Raw genomic sequence first — 18,351 nt, 5'->3', positions numbered from 1 at the left:
ATCCTGTCTCCAAAAAAAAAAACATTCCCAAGAAACATCGTATGATGTTGGCCTTTGACCTCTGCACACGTACAAATGCATTTAGCCACCCTAATCCAAGGACTGTCATTACTAAGCAACATTGAGTGCTGTAGGAACTTTCAAGATGGAGTAGCTGGCAAGAGCTACAGCTTACCTTCCCTGCCCAGTATCTCAGAAGAATTGTACTGAGTTAACCAACTCATGAAAAGGCCAAGTCCAAACTGGGAACTGTGGTTTCTATCAAAACTTAGATCAATGTAAAAGCTGAAAAACTGTAAGCAAAAGCTTCCTAAGTCTGAACTGTCTGTTGACTGGCCACAGTGGCTCACTCCTGTGCTCAGAGCAGAGCCAAGTAGGTCTCTGCAAGTTCAAAGCCAACCTGGTCTGCAAAGAGTTTTAGGCCAGCCAGTGTTATGTATCTAGATCCTGTCTCCAAACCAAAACTATGGAGTGGGTCTACCGAGAAAACATACCTCAGAATAACCACCTACATAACCCTATCTGTAAAGTCAATTTTTCCATGTAACGTAACAGTCATTGGTTCCAAAGGTTAGGATTCCTAGGGTAAGGAGTATTATTTTGCCTATTGTAGCTAGAACCTCGATTTGATTGCTTAATGAAGCAGATAAGATTTTTGTTCATTTATTTTTGTTTTGTTTGTTTATGAAACAGGATCTGAATGTGCATCCCAACTTGATGTGTAGACCAGGCTAGCCTTGAACTCACAGGGAACCGCTTGCTTCTGCCTGTCCGGTGAAGAAGTTTTGGTTTGGCTTTTGGTTTTTTGAGACGTGGCTTCTTTGTGTAGCCTTGGCTATCCTGTAACTCACTCGGTAGACCAGGCTGGCCCTGAACTCAGAGATCTCCTGCCTCTGCATCCCAAGTGCTAGGTGGCATGTGCCACCACCACCGGGCTTGAAGAAGAGGTTTAAATGCCTCTTACTACATACTACTAAGTCCCTTTCCTGACATGTGAGACATACGCACTAGCTTTGCCAAACCCTCACCAGCACTGGGCTTTACCAAACCCTCACCAGCACTGGGCTTTACCAAACCCTCACCAGCACTGGGCTTTACCAAACCCTCACCAGCACTGGGCTTTACCAAACCCTCACCAGCACTGGACTTTACCAAACCCTCACCAGCACTGGGCTTTGCCAAACCCTCACCAGCACTGGGCTTTACCAAACCCTCACCAGCACTGGGCTTTATGAGTTCCTTCCCTCCATGGTTGCTGCTTAACAGGGGGCATTTTGGTGTACTTCTTGGATTAGTAATAGATTGAGCATTTTTCTTTTCTTTTTTTTTTTTTTTTTTTGTGAAAAGAAATACATCCTTTTATTTATTTATTTATTTATTTTTTATTAACTTGAGTATTTCTTATATACATTTCAAGTGTTATTCCCTTTCCCGGTTTCCGGGCAAACATCCCCCTCCCCCCTCCCTTTCCTTATGGGTGTTCCCCTCCCAACCCTCCCCCCATTGCCGCCCTCCCCCCATAGTCTAGTTCACTGGGGGTTCAGTCTTAGCAGGACCCAGGGCTTCCCCTTCCACTGGTGCTCTTACTAGGATTTGAGCATTTTTCTTAAGTGTTTGTTTACTGCTTTGGCTGTTTATGAAAGAAGTTTGGCGGTCAGCAAGTACCTGCTGCACACACTCCATGAATATGAGTAGGGGTGCTGTAAAGGAAGAAGAGACTGGATCTGGAGATGAGGAGAGGAAGGCACCTTCACTCTTAGGAGCTAAAGGGTAGGGAGGCTAGACAGACTGGGCATCCAGGTGAGGCCTGCTATAGACCTCACTGTGGACAGAAGTGACCTAGGGTGGGCTGGCAGCCTGTCTCAGAATCTCCTGGGTTGACCATGGTCTTGGCTTTGCAGGTGGCTTGCTACAGTTGTACATCTCGTCAGTGGTCATCGGTCTGCCCACTGCCAGCTGGGCATGGTGAGCCTGGCATTGCTGTGCTAGACAACAGGATATATGTGCTGGGCGGCCGCTCTCACAACCGAGGCAGCCGCACAGGCTACGTGCACATCTACGACATGGAGAAAGACTGCTGGGAAGAGGGACCCCAGCTGAACAATTCCATCTCAGGCCTGGCAGCCTGTGTGCTCACCCTGCCCCGCTCTCTGCTCCATGAGCAACCCCGAGGGACTCCCAACCGTAGCCAGGCAGATGCAGACTTTGCCTCTGAGGTGATGAGTGTGTCTGACTGGGAAGAGTTTGACAACTCTAGCGAGGACTAGGGCTCTCCCCAGTGTGTGGGTGTTCAGGAGGGGTAATGGACAGTGAAGGCCATAGAGCTTGGGTTAGAACACCAGGCTCCAGGGGAGGGGCCCTTCCCCAAGCCATCCTGGTTCACCAGCTGCCCTTTTTCACTCTTGTTTCTTCAACTAGCTGGCTGCCAGCATTTGCAAACTCCATGACTGTGAATTATGTTACAAAGAAAAGTGCTGGGGAGGCTATATCTGAGGGAATGACCAGGCCCATTCTCTATAAACTCTGAACTAATGCTATCTATTTGGCCTCTTCTCCTTAGCCTGGTCCCTGACGGGTTAAGTAAGGTCCTTCCTGCAAGAGGTCCTGGGGACAGCACTCCTAGCCACAGCCAAAGTTTGTGGCTCCCCTTCTGTGAACCATGGTCTGTCTGGTGAGCAGCTCCAGCTGCCTGCAGCCAGGGCATTGAGCAGCTGTGGAGTTCTCAAGGTATATGTACTGTTAGAGATAACAGTCCACCTGAAACTGGCCCTAGGGATGAAGAGATACCCTTATGCTCTGTTTCTGACCCAATATTGTTGAAAAATGAAATAAAACATTATGCAAAAGGTGTTGCATCTAATGTGGCTGCAGTCTGGGTTTCTTTCCTCTTAGTGTCTTCGAGTGGCATCTAGGGTTTACAGGTCAGCCACACTGGGCTGTGGGCTTGGCATGGGAAGTGAGGCTCTGCACTATACCAAGGAGTCACTACCCTGCTTCTGACATATGATAAGCTCCTCAGGCTGGAAGAATGTTGGTCACACAGAGACCAGGACCTGCCATACTGAGGTGGCAAATAGTTGCCTGTCTCCCAGTCAGGGCATCTAGAATGTCTGCCCTGTGGCTCACCAGCTCCTGCTGCCTCATATCTACTCTAGCCCCTGGGCAGTCTGCCTTTAGCTGTGGTGCTGAAAGAGTGACCTAGTCCCATCCTCCTCGGGAAACCCGAGATGGTTCACCTCACTGCACGTCTTAAGGCAGAGGCTCTGAGGACTGGCCTGGAATGTGGTCCACTTGTGAGGATGGAAAGGCAATACGCACAGGACAGCAACGTCCTGGTCTATGTCAGGAGTAGGTTTTAGGTACGGGGAGGGGTGGCTGTGTATCATTGGAAACCAAGGCACAGGCCTCGTCGTGGGTATGTATACAGGGAGTCTTCCTACCTTCTGGTTTCCCAAAAGTCTGTCAGGTAACTTGGTTAATCACCTTGGGGGCTGTGTTAGCACAGCAGGGGAAACCTCTATTCACCTTTACTAGCACCTCCCCCACCTTTTGGAAGATGTCTGGCATGGCCTGTGCCCAACATGAATGGACTCAGGGTCCGAGCGTCCAGATGCTTGCTACAAGGTCTTCAGTTACAGAAGCCTACCACAGGCCTCCTGCAAAGAGCGGGCAGCTGGCAGAGTGAGCTCCCAATCTTCCCACTGGTACCCTTTCAAGGAAGGGGAGAATACAGAGTGGTGCACTGGAGGATGGGTGAGGAAAGGAAAGTCACACTCGATCCATGAGTGCAGTGGGCTGGAGGCTTGGAGTTGATGTCCACCAGCATGTGTAACCTCCCTATCAGGATCTGCGGCCCGTGGAGAGACATGACATCACACACAGATGCCTCAGACTGACAAACTCCACCAAAATGTTAACACCTGCCTGAAGTGAGTCACTTCTTTCAAGGGCAGATGGCCACATCTTCCAATGTTATGTGTTCCTACTAAAAATACCATTTTTCAGGTCTTTAGAGTAATTGCTTCATGTGCCAGTCTGCTAGCACTGCTGTTGCCCAAGCCAAACATGGCCAAGGTTTATGGAAGGTTTCTGCTTGGCCAAGGGGTAGGGGGACCCCTAGGCGGTCATGGGTTTCTCTGGTCGTGTACATGGGCTGTGTCTGCACTGCATTCTCAGGACAGCTATCTCAGGCCACATCATAATCCCATGCCTCCTGCCAGCAACCTATAAAGTCTCTGGTATCCCCTAGAGCCTAGTGTCATCAACTCCCAAATCTCAAACTGAACCTTTCCATTTTCCTCTTTTTTTAAAAAAATTTTTTGAGACAATAAACAAAGAAGACTGTATATAGCCCTGGGTGTATTAGGACTCACTTATAGGTAGGTAGAAGAGGTTGGCCTCAAACTCAAAGATCCTGTCTCCGCCAGCTAAAACATTCAGTCACCGTCCACAGTTATCTCAAGAGTTGAACCTACAAGGCGCAACTTGAATGTTCAGGTAGGAGCCTACCCTAGCTTAGGGAGAGGACAATGGGGTGTATGGGTGACACTGAGGAGCTCATGCAAGGACAATGAGGTCAGGTAGGAGCCTACCCTAGCTTAGGGAGAGGGCAATGGGGTGTATGGGTGACACTGAGGAGCTCATGCAAGGACGATGAGGTCATGTATTTAGGTTGTGCCCTTAATAGACATCCAGCATGGGATGGGTCTATGGGAAGAGGATGGGCCAATGCCATTAGAACGTCGCCCAGCTGAGGTTCCCCCTCAGGTCTATTAAGGTAAGGACTTACAAAGCCCAAATCAAACAATGCAGCTATGGGAACTTCTGCTGCCCACAGCCTTGCCAGCCTCCTTGGGGAGGGCACTGCTGAAGGCAGGGTTGTGCTCACCCTCAGCTTCTCAGAAGTGGTTGGCTTATTTACTTGCTGCTGAGAAGTGTTTGCATTTGTGACCACGAGGGAAGACTGTTCTTTTTCCCACTCCACTTCTCCCCTGCACTACCAGCCTAACCAGGCTGAGAGGGCTGAGGAGAGGCCTGAGGTCCCACCCTCCCATCCAGCCTGCTAATGCCTGTGGCCTTGGGCCTGTCCATTGCTCTGGTTCCTACTCAGTCCTTCAGGCTCCCTTTCCACACCACCTGTCTCCCATACTCAAGGGGCCTTCTGCTGGCTGTGGAAGAAGATGCTGTCTAACTTTCCCCTCAAGTCAAACAAACTCCTCCTTGGTGAACCAGGCTGTCAACAAGGGTGTGTGAACTGCTCAGAGTCTGGAGCAGTCTGCCTCGGGAACCTATACAGCTCCAACTGTTTCCTGTCTGACCTAGGCTGTGGTAACCATAAGTGCCATGTTCTGCTATGCCTGGGTGAAGCCAGTGGTTCGAGGCAGTGATGAAAGAAGTGCTTTACTGACAAGAGGGCCCAGTGGTCTTATCCATAAACTGATGTAGAGACTTGGGGGAAGGATATCTTTAGTCAAGTCCGAGTTGGTGGTAGGATGGACACTGATTCTGCACCTCCTTTGACAGGCTTGCTGATGTCATACTAAGGTCAGACCAAAGGTTCCTGGTAAAGAAAGCTTAGTGATTCCGAAGACTTTTCTTGTTCTACTTACATGATGAAGCTCACTTTGACAGCTGTTTAGGGAGTGAGGTGCTCAGGAAAGAAAAGTGAACAGCAGATTTGGTAGAGACAGAGCAACTTACTTAGTGACCCTGCTTGTCCTTATGTAGTAGGGGTCTCCATTGATTCCTTGATCCCACCCTCTGAACTTCCCCTCTTAGGAGCCAATAAATACATGCCTGGGCACCTAGTTCCTTCCTACCCCTTCATAGGGCTCCTTTAGCTTTCATGTCCAATGTCCCCTTCCCTGTCTTTACCTCTACATTATATTAGACCTTGGCTGTTTCCTTCTGCTCCTACCTCTCCAGTCTTTTTCCTCAGAGAGCTTCTTTCCCTAGCTCTCCAGTTCATTCCCACAGGTCCTTGCCTACATCTTGCATAGTCGTCTCTTGAACACTGCGGGAGATGCCACGGCACACCATCGGACAACTAGAGGGTCTTGGCCCCAGCCGAAGGCCAGTGTGTGACCCAGGGCCTTAGCCTGGACCCCTTCCCCCCCCCCCCCCCCGGGCCTGGCGGCTCCAGGGCTTCTGGCAAGGAGGAGAAAAGGCGCGGACCAGGACGTCTTCACCGGCTCCCACAGCTCTTTCCTCCGGCAGCGCTCCGCGGGCCTCCACCAAGTTCGCCCCGGAGTTCGTGCGTGGCCAGGTGGGGGCGGGGGCCGAGCAAAGGGGCGGAGGCGCGACCGGAGGGTGGGGTCTGGCGCGCGGGGCGGGCGCTGCCGCCTGGCCGGCCGCGCTGGCCCAGGATCAGGGAGCCGATGTGGAATTTCCTGCCCGGCCCGGCGCCCCTCCTGCCGCCCCCCGCCCGGCCTCGCACTCCGCTTCCGGCCGCTCTTGCCGCGGCCGCACCCGCGCCCACCCGCGCCTGCCCCGCGCCTCATGGAGGGCGCAGGGTCCCGGGGGGCCGGGCCGGCGCGGCGCCAGGGAGCCCGAGGGCCGCCGCTGCTGCTGCTGCTCTGGCTGCTGCCCGGTCTCGCGGCGGCCCAGGACTTGAACCCGCGAGGCCGCAACGTGTGCCGCACGCCCGGGTAGGAGCTGGGCCTGTCCGAGACGTGGGCGCGAAGCGGGCTGGGGGTAGCGGTGCCCCATTTCGTTCCAGGCCATCCAGGATCTCCCTAAACTGGTCACGCGAGCCCCTCGGGCCTGCCTCGCATCCTGGGCTCGGTTCCAGGCCTGGGCTCCTAGGCTGCATCCGAGGGCCGGCTGGACCAGAAATCACCTGAGGGGATGATGAGTGCTGTGGGGAGCCCAGAGGGGTACTATGTGGTGTCCAAAATGTCAGGGAAGAAGAGAAAGGAGCTACTCCCGAAGCCAAGCAAGGACACTCAGAGGGAGGGAACAGCATGTGCATAGGCTCCAGGAACCCGGAGCCTGGAGTGGAGTTTAGAAGGGCGAAGAGCAACCCCTGGGCGAGTTAGGCACTGGGACAGTCGAAACTTGGAAGGACAGATTTGTCTTGGTAGAGTGGGCACAGGGTGGGAGGAGGATGGTGGTGGAAGTGAGCAGGGACAAGCCTACGCTCACGGTGGAGCAGAAACCGGAGTCCTGGAAGACAATGATGGACGCGCGATGGGGAGGACATGGGAACCCCTGTTGGCTCCTTGGGGCAGACATTGGGTGCGCGGTGGTGGGTTTCTCAGAGGATCTTGCTGGGGAAGCCGGTGTGGGACAGGCCCAGCCTGAAAGCAGTGGACCCCGGAGCTCGCGTGGAGGGTGAAGAGCGACGCAGAGTAGGCGCAGAAGCTGAGGGACCTGTCGGCTGATCTGAGCCACGACGCAGTCAAGGCATCTCTGCGCAGAGGCGGGGGAACCCGTGGTGGGGCGCCTCTGCCGGTGCTGGGGAGGCTGTTTTGGGACTCCAGACTAGGGTCCGGGGGGCACGCTGGGTCAAACGGCCCCCCGGGGTGCGAAACGTCAGCTAGGGTTTTGGAAGGTCAAAGTAGACAAGGGGTGGCTAGCTGACCGCGCGGTTTCCGAAATCGGGTTGAGAGGACACAGACCACTCCCGGCCCTGAGCCCCGCCTCGGAGGCGGAGGGGAGGGGGTGGCCCGCCTGGCTAGCCATCTGCTTCGCATCGCCGCCGCCGCCGCCTCGTCCCGGGCCTCCCGGGCCCCAGGAATGCAGCGGCTAAGGCAGGCGGGGCGGTGCCTGGGGAGGGCGGTCAGCCCGCACCAGGCCTACTCCTCTGACGGGCTGGCCGGAGGACTGGGACTCCGGTGGTGGTGGTGGTGGTGGTGGGTCAAGCTGTTTCAAGTTGGAGTTGGGGAGCCCTTGGCCTCCAATATTTCTGCTGGCGACCTCTCTCTGGAGAAGGTCTTGCCTCTGTAGCTCACACCCGCGATGTGTTTTGCCATCACAGTCTGGCAGCAGGCTGCCCCAGCTGTCTGGATCTGAGCAAACACTTGGATTTTCTGGCTCTGTCTCTCTCTACTCTGTAAAATAGGGTTGCAGTGGGCCTCGGCTCTTGGTACTGGAGATGGGGCTGGATGCCCTGACTGTGTGTGAAGAGTTTGTGGGAAGAATGATCGACCTCTGGACTGTGCTCGCCCCGGGTCTGGGCCATCCTTTTGGTTACAATGCATGAGGTCCAGCAGAGATTGGTGCCAGCTGAGCCAGGATGCCAGACCATGCACATACTGCCTCTTGGTGCAAGGACTCTGCAGCAGGGACCAGTGCCCGTCTCACAAGGAGTTATAGAGTTGGGGGTACCTTTTTCTTTAGCGTGATCAGGGAAGACACACCACGATGAACACAGACCTACAGGAGAGGAGGAGATAGTCCTGCAGATAGATATTTGGGGCACAGCTCATCCTACAACCCCTTCCCCTTCTAGAAAACACCTTGGAAGCCCTGAAGGTGTGGGGTTGGGGGGAGCGTACTGAAGAGTTCTCACTGCTCTGAGAATGAGGCCGATTTTCATAGAGGGGACGCCTGACCAGTACAGAGGAGCTTTGAGACTGCAGAAGGTGTGCTAGCTAGGAGGTGGAAGGTGGCCTCTGGAGGTCAGAGCCCAGATTTAATAGAATCTGGAAGAGAAAGCAGGTCGACTTCTCAGTAGATGTGATGTGAGCATGGTCTTGTCTTCCCAGCATGGGAGGACAGGAGCAACCTGAGATGGAGAAGTACAGAGGAGGTTGGTTTTTTGACACTCCTGAGCATCCAGAGTTATGGTGTCATCCCCGTGGGCAGTTGCAGTAGCAAGCCTAGTGAGGGAGCAAGCCTCATGGCGTTCCTTACGTGGTGGGGCCTGGTGGAGCTCCTTGAAGAAATGGGTATGGTTAGGGCATGGGAGAGCCAGGTCTGGGGCAAGAGGGGAGATGGATGGCTAGGCACAGACGCCTCCTTGGGTGGATCTTGGAGTGATTGAGGACAGTGACCAGGGACAGGCATGGTGAGTGGGCTCTACAATGGGAAAATGAGCTGCTTGCCACGCAGCAGTGACTGTGGCCCCCAGAGCATCAACCTGTAGCACTACATACTGATGCTTGTGGTCTGATTCCTTGAGGTAGCACTCACTCAGAGAGCAGGGGGTCTGCCTTCGTAAGTTTCTGAGTTTTTTTGTTTTGTTTTGTTTCTGTCTGTTTTGTAATATCTTCTTAACTGAGTTCACCAGGCCTTCTTGGTTTGCCATGATCACTGGGTGATAAGACCTTGCGAGAATGCAAGACTTGTCTTCAGTGAACCCAAATGGACTTTGGTCTGCTTGTAGTGTCAGCTGTTCTCAAAGACATCCTATAGCCTGTTCCTGTTGTTGTAAATTGCCCTGTACAGGCAAGGAACTTAACTTCTCTGAGCTGCAGGTTCCTTAGCTAAAGAGTAGGATCTGAGGCTGCTGAGCTCACTCAGTGGGTCAAGGAACTTGCCACAGAACCTGATGATCTGAGTTCAGTTGCCAGAGCCCTCATGACAGGAGGAGAGAATTGACCTCCACTCTACATGCATAAAGTGGTCTGTACACACACACACACACACACACACACAGAGAGAGAGAGAGAGAGAGAGAGAGAGAGAGAGAGAGAGAGAGAGAGAGAGAGGAGAATAAGTGTCTGCTTGTTTAAAGAATGGGACCATGGGTTTGGCAGGAAAGAGCTAAGATATACGGCTTACTGTTTACTGCACAGTTTGCTTTCCAAGCCCTGCTGCTTCACCTATCAAACACCATTGAGTGTGGCCCTAGAACCAGACACCCAACGACAGAACTGTGTACTAGGCTAGCCAGGGAGGACAGGAACCAATGTTTCTGGAGCTCCCAGGAGGCCACCTGCCAAGGGAAACAACCCGACCAAGTGGAAGTGAGAAGAGATAGGTGAGATGAGATAGGCGGATGAACTTGGGTCTTTCTGAGAAGGGATCCCTGGGTCAAGGTGGGTGGGCCAGTGAGGGCAAGAAAACCAGGCCTGTTTCTCCCCCCCTCCCCTGTGGTTTCCAGTTTTAATTGTGGAAAATATGCAAAGCCTGTTCCCTTAGTTTAAAGTTTTATGGGCTCTGTCCCTAGGCCCCAACTTTGATCTGAGGGAGAACCTTACTCTGGCTGGGAAGGGGGCTTTTCAAGGCGGCTGAATCCTATCCACAGTATGACCATTACCCCCAAACTGGTGTGAGCAGCATGGGGGCTTTCCGTTCAGCCTGCCTCCCACCCTCTCTGAGTTCTAGGTTCAGAAGTTGCAGAAAAAGCACACTCATTTTCTCTAGAATGTAAATAGATGCTGCATTCCTGTAAGGCTGAGGCAAAATTTGGGGCCTTCTGAAGTTTCTGTGACTGTTCCCTTTCAGCCTCATCTACCTTAACCATGGACACGACACTGCACCCCAGCTCACCACCACCCCCTTAGTCCCCGGGCCCTCTCCCAGTCTTTGGTTTGAAAGGGTCTTCACAGCTGCTGACTTCCCAGGCTGAAACCCCCTGAAATGCTGCAGTGGGGTACTGTCCCTGGAGCCGAGCTCCAGATTTCCTCCCCAGCAGAGTCCTCTGAAAAAAAAAACAAAACAAAACAAAACAAAACAAAAACCTGACATTGGATGTACATTGTAAGGTCAAAGAAACATAAGCAAAACATTAAATACAAGTAGCTCTTCCACCCTCTCTGCCCCTGGAAGGCACTGGGCTTTCTTATGCCCCATGTGTGGTTCCATAGCCTAGTAGGATCCCCAGGTGCCTGCCTCCAGGGGACACCTCCAGAGGAACTATGCACGGTCTACACTCCTACACTGGGCTCCATCCCATCGGCTCAGGTGCTTTCACCCTAGGTTTTAGCCCCACATGGGTATCCAGGTGCCCCTTGGGACCGCCTGGCAGTGGTGCTGCCACGGCAATGTCACATTTGGATCCCTGACACCCATTTAGCTAGCCCATTGGTCCTAAAGGTCATGAGAGTCGGGTGGCTCTGTACGCCGGATTCACTACTGCCCCTTACCGTCTCGCTTTGTCCTATTTCTTACTCTGTGGCTGATGGGTTGGAGGAACTGGAATCCCTGTAGATGACAATTCTTGGAGGCTGGCTCTTTGCCAGGTATGCAGACCAGGAGGTATGCACTTCTCGGGCAGAGACCTGAGCCATTCTCACTCACCGTTAGGCCCCCTCACCTACCTCTGTCTGGCAGGCTTCCTGTAGGAGGTGTCCAACACCTCCCTCAGGCTGGACACCCTGAAGGCTGGGAAGGAGTGTAGGGAGAAGGGTGTCAGGCTCAGACGTCTCTCCTCTGCTTGAAGTTCTCAGGTGCTCACGTGCTGCGCTGGCTGGAGGCAGCTGGGGGATGAGTGTGGGATCGGTGAGTGAGGCATTGTGGGGTCCTGGGCAGGCGGGTCCAGGGCGGAGGTAGTTAAGATCATGTGCTGCAGCTCAGCCCGTCTCGTTTGCAGCGGTGTGTGAAGGCAATTCCACGTGCTCAGAAAATGAGGTGTGCGTGCGGCCAGGCGAGTGCCGCTGCCGACATGGCTACTTCGGTGCCAACTGCGACACTAGTGAGCGTGGGGCGAGATGGGGTTGGGTGCTGGACAGTTTGGCGGGAATCTAGAGAAATAAGGCAGGGAGGCGGATAGGACTGGGTTAACCTTGGGAGCTGGGTATGGTGGAGCTGAGGATGGGATGTATCAAGCTAACGACTAAACCTCTCACCTGGTTCTTGCAGAGTGCCCGCGCCAGTTCTGGGGCCCCGACTGCAAGGAGAGGTGCAGTTGCCATCCGCACGGACAGTGCGAGGACGTGACCGGACAGTGTACGTGTCACGCGCGCCGCTGGGGTGCGCGCTGCGAGCATGCTTGCCAGTGCCAGCATGGCACGTGCCACCCGCGGAGCGGCGCGTGCCGGTGCGAGCCGGGCTGGTGGGGTGCACAATGCGCTAGCGCCTGCTACTGCAGCGCTACTTCGCGCTGCGATCCACAGACAGGCGCCTGCCTGTGCCACGCAGGCTGGTGGGGCCGCAGCTGCAACAACCAGTGCTCCTGCAACTCGTCGCCCTGCGAGCAGCAGAGCGGCCGCTGCCAGTGTCGCGAGCGCACGTTCGGCGCGCGCTGTGATCGCTATTGCCAGTGCTTCCGCGGTCGCTGCCACCCGGTGGACGGCACGTGCGCCTGCGACCCGGGCTACCGGGGCAAGTATTGTCGTGAGCCATGCCCCGCTGGCTTCTACGGCCTCGGGTGTCGCCGTCGGTAAGCGTTACGGGCTGGTGGCGGGAAGGCGGAAGGGCGAAGCGGAGCTCCATCCGGCCCAGCTTCCTGACCCTTCCGTAGGTGTGGCCAATGCAAAGGCCAGCAGCCGTGCACAGTAGTCGAAGGCCGCTGTCTGACGTGCGAACCCGGCTGGAACGGAACCAAATGTGACCAACCCTGCGCCACTGGTTTTTATGGCGAGGGTTGTGGCCACCGCTGTCCACCCTGCCGCGATGGGCATGCCTGCAACCATGTCACCGGCAAGTGTACGCACTGCAATGCGGGCTGGATCGGCGACCGGTGAGCAGCCCGTGCCAGCTTCGGCCCAGGCCACCGCCTTTCTAGGCTTGGCTCCCATGCAGTTTTCGCACGGTGGGCTCTGTAGGCCTCGTGGCCTTTGGGCCTTTGGCTTACATTTCAGCTCATGACTCCTCTCTTGATACCAAGGTGCGAGACTAAGTGCAGTAATGGCACTTACGGTGAGGACTGTGCCTTCGTGTGTTCTGACTGCGGCAGCGGCCACTGTGACTTCCAGTCCGGGCGCTGCCTTTGCAGCCCTGGTGTTCACGGACCTCAGTGAGTGGGGGACCTGGAGAGGGGTAGGGAATATGTACCCGACACTGGGACCTCCAGATACACCCCAGGGACCCTGCAGTAGGGAGTGTCAGCAAACACCTTGATTTGGAGCCTGCCCTCTAACCAAGTGGCATCCTTATGTGACATGGATATGGTATAGAGCGAGTCAGTAGTCTGGACTGGGATCTCCATTTTCCACTCACACAATAATCAGCCCCTTGTGGTCACGCTTCATCTTTCAGACCCCTCTCCTGTAGAAAGCACACACACACACTTCTAAACTGAGATTGTCAAGTGAGTGCCTGCCTGCAGGTGGGGGTGGGCTTCAGTCTTAGAGGATCGAGTCAGAGCCTTGGTTAGAGCGTCCGGACCAGCCGGCAATGGCGGCCAGGGCGGGGAAAGGAGGCATTCTGGACTCCCAAACTTTGCAGCTGTAATGTAACTTGCCCGGCCGGGCTCCATGGTGTGGACTGCGCCCAGGCCTGCAGCTGTCACGAGGAATCATGCGACCCGGTCACCGGGGCCTGCCACCTGGGTGAGTGGGTGAAGAACGTCGGGCCAGGGAATGAAGTGGGGTGCGTGATCCTGCGCTGAGCCGCTGCTCCCCACAGAGACCAATCAGCGCAAAGGTGTGATGGGCGCCGGCGCGCTGCTCACGCTGCTCCTCGGCCTGCTGCTCTCGCTGCTCGGTTGTTGCTGTGCCTGCCGGGGCAAGGACTCGGCGCGCCGGTGAGGCCCCAAGGCAGCCCCCCACCCACCGCTTGGTTTAGGTAGCCCGCTCTGTGTGACTGGGTGTGCTTCTTGAACCCAGACCCCACTCCTGAGGCAGGGCCCAGTCCTTTATTTCTTCAGGGTCTCCTCTTTCTGTTCCCACCCAATTTGAACCGCCCCGCCCAGTCCCGCCCCGCCCCTTCGCTCAGGCCCCGCCCCCGCAGGGAGCTCACCCTCGGAAGGAAGAAGGCACCTCAACGCTTTTGTGGAAGCTTCAGCCGCATCAGCATGAAGCTACCCCGAATCCCGCTTCGCAGGCAGAAGCTGCCCAAAGTCGTAGGTAAGAATGTAGGCTCTGGGACTCAGGGGAAACACATTACAAAAGGCTTCTAGAAAATGGTGTACAGAGGCTCAATGCAGAAGTGAGGGACTTTTGAGTTTTAATGTGTGGGGGGGTGGAGAGGTGCGCCTGAAAGAAGGGAGGATGTTGCTAGGGGATGAGACTGTAGGGCAAGGAAGTTCCAGAGGTGTGGGCAGATGTTAGGGGTATGCAGGAGGCATGAGGACACATGAGTCATTGCCTGGCAGGCTACCTGACCTAAGGTCAGGTCTCTCTACATTGAGATGCAGAACTGCAGGGGAACTAGTGGCAGTGTGTGTGTGTGTGTGTGTGTGTGTGTGTGTGTGTAGCACACCAAGAGTTTGGTTGGTTCCCAGCAGTTACTAGAGCCCTTCCTAGAAAAGGAAGGGCTGGTCCCCATGCCCCTTTGAGTCTTTTTTTAAAAAATATTTTATTATATAGGAGTACACTGTAGCTGTCTTCAGACACACCAGAAGAGGGCATCAGATCTCATTACAGATGGCTGTGAGCCACCATGTGGTTGCTGGGAATTGAACTCAGGACCTTGGGAACAGCAGTCGGTGCTCTTAACCACTGAGCCATCCCTCCAGCCCCCTTTGAGTCTTTAGTAGATGTTCCATGTGATGACAGGAGAGGGGGTGGTGCCTCCCTTTAGACAACTTCTTTCTGAAGCTTGGTGGGGTCGTTAAGTCTCTTAGGAGGTAAAGGAGCCACATGACTCCTAGGAGCAGAAGTGCAAGGGCTGCTGGGAAAGCCAGAGCCTAGCAGCAGTCTTTCTCCTGAACAACCGAATTCAGAAGCTCTCCAGGGTTCCCTGAGTCTCTATGTCTTTCCTTAACACGTAGTCTACTCTTTCGGCTCCCTAGCTGACTGCATTTGGCTTGTACTTTTTCCTTATTTTAAAAATACCGGGGGCTGGAGAGACGGCTCAGCGGTTAAGAGCGCCCGACCGCTCTTCCAGAGGTCATGAGTTCAATTCCCAGCAACCACATGGTGGCTCACAACCATCTGTAAAGAGATCTGATGCCCTCTTCTGGTGTGTCTGAAGACAGCTACAGTGTACTTATATATAATAAATAAATAAATCTTTAAAAAAAAAAAACCTTTTGGGGCTGGGGATTTAGCTCAGCGGTAGAGCGCTTGCCTAGGAAGAGCAAGGCCCTGGGTTCGGTCCCCAGCTCCGATAAAAAGAACAAAAAAAAAAAAAAAACTTTAAAAACTGTTACTCATTTTGCGTGTATGGGTGTTTTGCCTTCATGTATGTGTGCATCACTTGTGTGTCTGTGGGAGTTACCAATGGTTGTACGCTACCATGAGGGTTCTGGGAATCGAATCCAGAACTTCTGGAAGAACAGCCAGTGTCCTTAACCATTTCTCCAGTTCTTTGTTTGGTGTTTGAGACAGGGTCTCATCCTGTAGGCCAGGCTGTCACGAACTCAGCTGAGTAGCCTAGGCTAGCCTCAAGCTAACGCTGATGCACCTTCCTCAGGCTTTCAAGTTCTTGGGTTACAGGCCCGTACTTCCTTATCCTACTTCCTTCATACTTCCCTTTTCTGGGTTTCCTTGCTACCCATTCTTCAGCCCTGGTCTAATGTGACTCTGTTGAGTGTCATGTCCCACCTGCAGTCTTCTGGAGGGGGCTGGTCATGACCACTTCATTCGTGGTTAGCGAATTAAGAGTACAGACTGGGAAAAGGCGAGGTCCCTCGCACCCTGCCTCACTTATTTTCCCCTCCAGTGGCCCATCATGACTTAGACAACACGCTCAACTGCAGTTTCCTGGAACCACCTTCAGGGCTGGAGCAGCCCTCTCCATCATGGTCCTCCAGGGCCTCCTTCTCATCATTTGACACCACAGATGAAGGCCCTGTGTACTGTGTGCCCCACGAGGGTGAGTGTGACGCTGCATAGATGTCCCTCTAGCACAACGGAATGGTCTTGCTGTCTATGTTGGAGGTCCATGGGGATTAGGGCACCAAGAAGCTAAGAACTAGGAGTTGTTGGTCTCAGCTGCAAAGCTGAGATTCTGTGGGGTAAGTCATGGAGGGATAGGTAGCTCCCTTGTAACTGGTCAGCCATACTAACTTCTGGGGCTAGATCTAGATAAGGGCAGAGGAGACAGGAAGAATATAAGGTAGAGGGAAAGAAATGGCCTGTCCTACTTTGGTGCCACTAGGTGACTTTGGGCAAGTGACTGATGCTTCAACATCAGAAAAATTAAGTCTTAAAGGGCATAAATCCGCTTAAAGTCGACAATTGTGACCCCTGAGAGTGGGGTGTGGTGGGGTACAAAGTCTAGAGCCTGAGCCCCGGAAAAAAAAATCCCTCATTCCCCAGCAGTAAGCCCACACCCTGGGGAATCCCACTAAGTTTGTGGTAATCCTGTGAATGTACCAGGTATGCCTGAATGACAGAGACAACTGGGCTCTGGCAGAGGAGAAAGGGTCACTCGTGGGGGTTGGCTCCACCAGTGCTATTAGATGTTGAGATTAGTTTCTTGTCCTACCCTTGTTAGAGGCGACTGCTGAGAGCCGAGACCCAGAAGCTTCTGCCTCTCTCACTGAGGTGCCCGCTGTGTCCCTAGCGCCCATGGGCACTTCGGTGCCCGGGGATGAGGCAGCAGCCCTCCCTGCATCCTCAGACAGCGAGCGCTCAGCATCAAGCGTGGAGGGGCCGGGCGGGGCGCTGTACGCGCGTGTGGCCCGGCGCGAGGCCCGGCCGGCCCGGACCCGATGTGAGGCTGGGGGCTTGTCACTGTCCCCATCGCCCGAGCGCAGGAAGCCACCGCCACCCGACCCTGCCACCAAGCCTAAGGTGTCCTGGATCCACGGCAAGCAAGGCGCCGTGGCCGCTGCACCTTCGCCGCCGCCCGCAGGCCGCAAGGCTGCGCCGAGCCCTAGCGGGAGGAAACGGACCCCCAGCAACATGTCGGTGCAGCCCCCGGGCCTGACCGAAGAAGCCACCGGCCCGGCCTCACCCACGCCACCCCGCGCCCGAGCGCGCGGCCGCGGCCCGGGTCTCTTGGAGCCCACGGACGCGGGAGGTCCCCCGCGCAGTGCGCCCGAGGCCGCCTCTATGCTGGCAGCCGAGCTGCGCGACAAGACTCGCAGCCTGGGTCGCGCCGAGAAGCCGCCGCCGCCTCAGAAGGCCAAGCGCTCCGTGCTCCCGGCGTCGACCGCCCGCGCGGCTTCGGCGTCCGAAGCCTCGGCGTCTGAGAAGGTGGCAGCCAGCGCACCTGAGCCCGAGACACCTCGGAAGAAGACCCCCATCCAGAAACCGCCTCGAAAGAAGAGCAGGGAGGCTGCGGGGGAGCCGAGCAGGGCGGGCGCGGCCCCCGGAGCTTCCTAGGCTCGCAGCCCCAGGAGCCACTGCGTTTCTCACCGTCGTTTCCCCGCGCAGTCGCAGCGAAGGCATTTCATTGGCCCGAGCGCCCAGTGCCCGCTCGAGCCTGTGTCTGATTGGCTTAGGCTCCAGCAGCCTCCACGTGGTTGGATCTGCCCTTGGGCCTCGCAGACACTTAGCTGGCTACCCGCTCCCACTAGCAAACTTGTGGAGCTTTTTTAGTAATCTGCGTCTCCTTGGCCATAGCTTGAGGAGTCTACAGACTTCTTACTGGCCAAGAAGAGTGTTCTTGCCTGGGCCACCTTGTCATTGGCCGATGCCAGCAGCGCTTCTGCTTCTTGGCTGCCTCTCATTTGCCAAGGCCTGGTGCCTATGGCTGTAGGGTCTTTTTCTTTGCAGATAGTCAGAGGTTGCTTCCATTAACTGGGCTCCCCAGTATCTGGTTGACCCAAACCTGGGGAGCAGAGCTGGTTTCTGCTCCTCAGGGGGCTCAGCCATGTTGGCTTGTCCCCTTCCCACTCACTCATGCCAGCCCTGGTCCCTCAGCCATCGAGCTGGTTTTGATGGCTTCCTATCACCCCACGAGGGAACCCCAGGGGCTACTCTGGTGGCCGTAGATGTATTTATAGGCCCCGGGCAGGGCTTCTCCCTTCCCATCTGAGGCCTTCAGGATGGGCTCCTCCTAGCAGGCCAAAGCTTTCTTTAATAAAATGCTTCTCCCCACTCCCAGTGCTCTAATTACTTCCTGCTGGAGGTTGTGGAGCACAGATGACCTCTTATGGAACCTGTATGCAGCATCTTCTGGACTCCTGCAGTTAAATGGAACCTTGGAGTTCCCCCGGTGCGGGTCTCCAGGAACGACACGAAAATATGCCAATTCCGCCAGTCCTGAACTACCGCTTGGAAGAAAAGGGATCTGTGCTGGGGGGATCCAGAGGTCAGAACTGTTTCTGGTGAGACAGAGGTGAGGGCAAGGGACACTGTGCAGTGCGCCCAGACTCCAGCCAGGCCTCACAAAGCAGCCTGTCCCTGCTTGCTCCCATAGGTGCCTTGTCCTGAATGAAAACCTCCCTACCTCATCTCCACGTGCTCC

General features: G+C 55.1%; 2 protein-coding genes across 6 annotated transcripts in view; both read left to right on the top strand.

The window, feature by feature from the left end:
• Klhl22 (kelch-like family member 22) overlaps positions 1-2,860 on the top strand; it is a 40,930-nt gene extending 38,070 nt beyond the window's left edge. For 2 of the 4 annotated variants that reach the window (XM_087576024.1, XM_087576023.1), the window contains exons 7-8: positions 1,902-2,216; positions 2,561-2,860. In XM_087576024.1, the coding sequence (XP_087432150.1) occupies positions 1,902-2,216; positions 2,561-2,572 (327 nt within the window). In that variant the 3' untranslated portion in view covers positions 2,573-2,860. Of the gene's footprint in view, positions 1-1,901 lie in introns of all 4 variants that reach the window. The other 2 variants (NM_001107079.1, XM_087576022.1) reach the window with 2 other exon arrangements.
• A 3,539-nt stretch (positions 2,861-6,399) lies between these two features.
• On the top strand, positions 6,400-17,981 carry Scarf2 (scavenger receptor class F, member 2). 2 transcript variants are annotated; one of them, NM_001105864.1, is given in 11 exon segments: positions 6,400-6,647; positions 11,330-11,388; positions 11,480-11,581; positions 11,749-12,268; positions 12,350-12,568; positions 12,716-12,844; positions 13,276-13,379; positions 13,456-13,573; positions 13,780-13,895; positions 15,655-15,807; positions 16,432-17,975. In NM_001105864.1, coding segments are annotated over 11 exon segments (2,502 nt in total). In that variant the 5' UTR covers positions 6,400-6,498; the 3' UTR covers positions 17,265-17,975.
• The last annotated feature ends 370 nt before the right edge of the window (positions 17,982-18,351 follow it).

This window comes from Rattus norvegicus, chromosome 11 (assembly GCF_021556685.1).
Source record: "Rattus norvegicus strain SHRSP/BbbUtx chromosome 11, alternate assembly SHRSP_T2T, whole genome shotgun sequence".
Classification (NCBI taxonomy): Eukaryota; Metazoa; Chordata; class Mammalia; order Rodentia; family Muridae; genus Rattus; species Rattus norvegicus.
Note: the sequence above shows the minus strand (reverse complement) of the source record. Positions and strands in the feature narration are given on the sequence as shown.